The 5,130-nt window shown below is 39.7% G+C and overlaps 1 protein-coding gene across 1 annotated transcript; it reads left to right on the forward strand.

Moving 5' to 3' along the window:
- Positions 1-790: 790 nt before the first annotated feature.
- LOC122925128 (izumo sperm-egg fusion protein 1-like) lies at positions 791-4,400 on the forward strand. Its single transcript, XM_044276660.1, has 12 exons — positions 791-935; positions 1,018-1,092; positions 1,221-1,304; positions 1,578-1,598; positions 1,993-2,007; positions 2,095-2,178; positions 2,379-2,426; positions 2,687-2,761; positions 2,933-3,033; positions 3,362-3,503; positions 3,868-4,045; positions 4,340-4,400. The coding sequence occupies exons 1-12, from the start codon at positions 791-793 to the stop codon at positions 4,398-4,400; spliced, it is 1,029 nt and encodes a 342-aa protein (XP_044132595.1).
- The last annotated feature ends 730 nt before the right edge of the window (positions 4,401-5,130 follow it).

Raw genomic sequence — 5,130 nt, forward strand, 5'->3', positions numbered from 1 at the left:
CCAGTATAGACTGACTCACTGCAGCAGGCAGCTCTGGTGCTCCGCTCCCACCGTCTGAAACCTCTTTGTTGTGATGTCATGCGAGACATGTTCAGAAGACTGTGCCCGCCCAGGTGCCTCCTCCATGCTTGGTACCCGGGGCACATGCACCCACTTGCAACCGCCTTCCCCCCCTTCCCCAGTTATGCCCCTGGGTACATCATTCTGTGAACCATGTTTGATATGTATATTCTGTAAAGAATGTCATTATATGTATTATTTGTGATATTTAAATGTTTTTTTTTTTTTACATACTTATTTATTCCTTCTAACAACTAATGTTCCAGAGAATCATTTGCATATGATGATTTCATAATAAATTTTTCCACAAATGCAATAGCTTATTTGTTTTGGAGCCAAATTTGCATATTCATATGTTGATCTCACAATTACATTTTCCACCAATCCAATAGTTTATGTGTTCCAGAGCCTCATTTGCATATTCTGGTGATGTCATAATCCCATTTTCCACCAATCCAATTGCTTGTTTCAGAACCTAATTTGCATATTCTGATGATGTCATAAAGACATTGTCCCTTAACCGGCGCCTGATGCTGTAACCGGTGCAGTGCTGTTGTCTTCTCAGTGGGACATAGTTCTGCTCTCTTGCGTCCTTAGTGATTATTTGCTACAGGAAGCGATTTTACTAAAGATGTCTGGTTCTATCCAGACCATGTGGCTTCTACTGCTCGTAACATCTGTCTTCATCGGACTGTCTCTCTGTTGCATACCATGCGACTCCAGAGGGAAAATGGCTATGGAAGAATTCAACACCTTCATCAAAAGCCAAGTCGATGACATTGACTCAATAGAAGCTTATGTCAACATCAAGCGGTTTGCCAAAGTCACAGAGAAAAAAGTCTTGGACTACCTTGAGGATGAAGTCGGCATACTGGGTAATTATATTATTACTATTATCTCTATTTCATATAATCTATAGATAGATAGATAATTATTGTACCATTATTTTCCTTCCAGATAAATATGCTATATCCGAAATTGCGTCTGAATATAAGAAATCTGTGGACGTCATCCAGGATATAGGTTTTAAGGGTAAGTACAATATTTTATACGTAGGTGGAAATTCTACTTCTCTTATTAATAGGAATTAGTGTGTTGGGGGCTCAGACTGATAGATGAGGGGATCGGACTCTCATTCTTCTCCTCTTTATATATCTTAGAGGTCCAGCTTCTTCACATCATTGGACTCCATTTCCAGCGACTCAAAGAAAAGCTCAAGGTTATCGTCCAGGACTCAAACCAACGTAAGTGGAATCTTCTTCTGTCCACCATTGTACTTATCTTCTACGTGTCTGGTAGGTTGTCAGAGAGGATGTTTTCAGCTTGTTTTCCTTTCCCTACAGCCTAGTGACAGGAGGGAGCGATTGGAATAAAATGTTCTATACTGGGAATTGCTATGTGTGCAGTTTTCTTTTGTATTATTGCAGTGTTATAGATAGAGCCCTCATATACAGGGGATTTCTGTTCTCTATTGTTTTCTATTAGTAATTCTGCTTTTCTTCATTTATCACTTTTAGGGAGGTGTCCAAATAAACAAGGTGAGTTCTTCTAGATATAACACGTGCTATAATATGACATATAAATGCATTACACACACAGGCCTCGTGTAGTAATAGTAATGTAGACCTAAACTAGAGAACCCCACAGCCACCAATCAGATCACTGCTATTATCTCCTACCCTATACTGGACATATGAAAGCCGGCACATGATTGGCTGCCAGGGATGTTTGCACTAGGAGCTGCTGCGCTCTATAGAGGCCCGGAACGTTCTGGGGCGGCTCAGAGATTTCTGTCAATGGAAATCTAGAAAACAAAGTGACGAACACAGAGGCACTGACATCATGTAATAATAAGGAGACCCAGAGATGAGAGGTTTCTGAGTCTGACAATGAGGACGGTCAGTAATGTCTTCTTTCTTCTCCATTCCTCAGGTGCAGACAGCTGTGGTAAGTACATTTTATACCAGATTCAGCTTCTTGTCATTATTATTCTCTATAAGATTGGAAGGTTATAACACAAGTGCATTTCCCCAGGATTAATGGTGCAAACCTACACCAACTGTAAGACCTGCTCCGAGGAGAAGGTTGTCTGCGCCGGGGGCCCTCCAAAAAATCAAGGTACAGTATAAGATTTCTATTATAGGCCAGAGGAACTAGAATTACACTATATAATGCATGTCAATGGACCTTTCCCACCAGTGTGTGTAAACTATGTGTAAACTGTGGGTACTGTGCCTATTATACAGAGGTGAGCAGCACTACATAGGCGCTTTACACAGCACTCGCTGACTATTATATGATGTCTCCTCTTTTCACAGACTACTTGGAGAGATGCAGCTGCCTGTGCACCTCCAACAGATGTTTTGGTAAAGTAGAAATTTATTTTCTTACATCTACATTCATATAGTACATTAGTAAATATATAGGACCCCAAATCACTGGTATACACCAGACTTCCCAAAGCAGGAGGATATTTAAATAATATGATTCAGTCCTGTACAGTATACTGTCCATGTGCAGATGACAGAGGGGTGATAGATACCAGCACATGATTATCATATTTATTCTAATATTATAAGTGTCTTTAATGCTCGGCTCACATTTCATTTCTTTCTTCTTTTCTCAGATCTGAAAACTGGACGGTCCTGCTCTCCATGTAAAGATCACAAGTCTCACCTGGCAGAGACTGTAAACTGTGGAGGTGAGGAGATGGCAGAATATAACCAGTTACTATCAGTCTCCTCTATGATGCCCATATTTCCTATTAGGTCTTATAGAAGGAGACGTGTTATTGAGACAACCCCTAAATGTAGGACAGAATATCTACACAATTACTTCTATAATATCTTCTTTCATTTTCCTGTTCTTCTAGAGATAAATATAAAAATCCCAGAATATGAAGAACTAATTCTGGACTGTACTTTTGAATGGTACGCGAGGCTGGAGGAGACCTATAACAACGTGTTCACCCTGGTAAGTACAAGGCAGATTTTCAAGAAAATAAGGGTAAAAATGGGAGATTGTTCAGTTTGAGTTATATGACCATAATGTTAAGGCAGCGCTTCCCAAACTTATTCCTTCCATTACTCAAAAAGCACTTAGCAGAAAGTCCTTTCACCCAATATCATCACCCGGCTGCTCAATATGGTCTAAAATCAGACTTTCTGTCATGTCAGCAAATTATCATCAGTAATTCTATAGATTTTTGTCTTAATGATATGACTATGATAAATTACAAATATTATATTATAAATAGTTGTGATATCTGAGGCTCTAATAATTCTCCATATTTTTTCTATAGCATCGTGAACACAATCCCAAAATCACCCGGGAGCCCTATCTAGTGATCAAGGGCGTACAGATGGGGGACTCCGGACGGTACACGTGTACCACCATCCTGGACTCTGAGGTGCCAGTGAGTAAGATCACCTATAACGTGGCAGGTAAGGACATATCATTACTGGCACTATGCTGGGTGGTAATTCTTAGATACACGGGATTCATAACTACTTGTGGGTGATAATTAGTGAGAAAGGATCTAGTTCTGAAAATCTGAATTGTCACCTATAATGTGGGGTTATTTTACATTAGTAGTTGTAAGGAAAAAAACTATAATGGAAAGATTTGAGCCATTTCTGTATTTTGGAGCCACTCTTGGTTTTGACAGTGCTTCTGGGCCTCCATGATGCAGACGATTCTGATATTCTGACATATATTCCATGTTATTTCATGTATAAGATACACTACAATGTCATTATCGTTCTCTTCATGGAATTAACTATTAATGTAATTGTTTTCTTCATTTAGTTATCAGCGGATCGGAACAGGCGACAAAAACATACCATCCTCGCCCTACACTTCCTGATGTGCTTGACATCACAATGCCTGAGCCGCCACTTCTAGAGGAGCTACGGGACAACAATGCTTCCCTCATAGCAATATCTGTGGCCGGCTCCGTCACCATCATGCTGATCGCTGGCATATGGTAGGTAGCATTTATAAGATACTCTGTGGAACAGGAGTATTATTTCAGATACATATTACACATTACACAGTGTAAACTTAGCCCAGGCCGTCACTAGATGCTCCAGATTTATCACAATACTGAACGCTTCATGATAAATTTGGCGCATATTACAAGGCCAGACATGTTATAATGTCAGTGGACTGATAAGCAGCTAATGTAAGAAAAAACATTGGAGGATCTGTGCACACATTTCACTCAGAGCTGACATGTAAGTAGCAAATATCAAATAACTGATAGATTTACTTTTTTCAGCATCTGCATGTTCTGGAGGAAAATGAAATCTAGAGAGCCTCTGGAAAAAGAGCCAGTGTGAAGGCGAACCGCCAAGCACCATCCTGTACTGCCGCCTGCCAGGAAAAAAAAAAAGAAGAAAATTTTAACCCTTCCCCAAAAACAAAAAACTTAAAAAAAACTTCCCTTCCCCATTTCTCCCTTCCCTTTCTTTCCCTTATCCCCTCCATAAAAAAATAAAAAAATAAAAAATGCTTCCCAAAAAATAAAAAATGATCTTCCCTTCCCCGTTTCTTCCCTCCCCTTTATCCCTAAAAAATAAAAAAATAAAAATATACAAAAAATCTTGACTGCAGCATTTCATTTCCCATTCCTTACCTGCCTATATATCAGATAAGAACTACAGAGACTATATCGGAGAAAGACCAGGAAGATGGAGTCTCTTCTTGTTATTCTTGTCACCAGAGCCAGTTTCAAGATCTATAGTCATATAACTTATGGTTTGACTGAGCGGAAACATGTCTTTATTAGAAAACCTCTCTAAGGGCTCATGGACATGAACGTATTTTTTGTCGGTTCCTTTTTTTTGTGTGGCCCTAATGCAGAACCATTCACTTCAATGGGCCCACAAAAAAAACCTAAATGCCTCTGTGTGCATTCAGTATCTAAATGTCCGCAAGTCCATTCCGCAAGGACAGGCATTGTTACAATGGATTCTCAAAAAATACGGATGTCACACGGATGTCACACAGGTGTCATCCGGTTTTTTTGCGCATCCATGTTTTGCAGATCACAATATACATACGATCGTG

This window comes from Bufo gargarizans, chromosome 1 (genome assembly GCF_014858855.1).
Source record: "Bufo gargarizans isolate SCDJY-AF-19 chromosome 1, ASM1485885v1, whole genome shotgun sequence".
In the NCBI taxonomy this organism is placed as follows: Eukaryota; Metazoa; Chordata; class Amphibia; order Anura; family Bufonidae; genus Bufo; species Bufo gargarizans.

Bases quoted from the DNA above. Each gene is read 5' to 3' on its own strand.
- LOC122925128 (XM_044276660.1), top strand. From the start codon at position 791: ATGGCTATGGAAGAATTCAACACCTTCATCAAAAGCCAAGTCGATGAC. The intron at 3,034-3,361 runs GTAAGTACAAGG...TTTTTTCTATAG, and splicing joins ATAACAACGTGTTCACCCTG to CATCGTGAACACAATCCCAA. The intron at 3,504-3,867 runs GTAAGGACATAT...TTCTTCATTTAG, and splicing joins GATCACCTATAACGTGGCAG to TTATCAGCGGATCGGAACAG.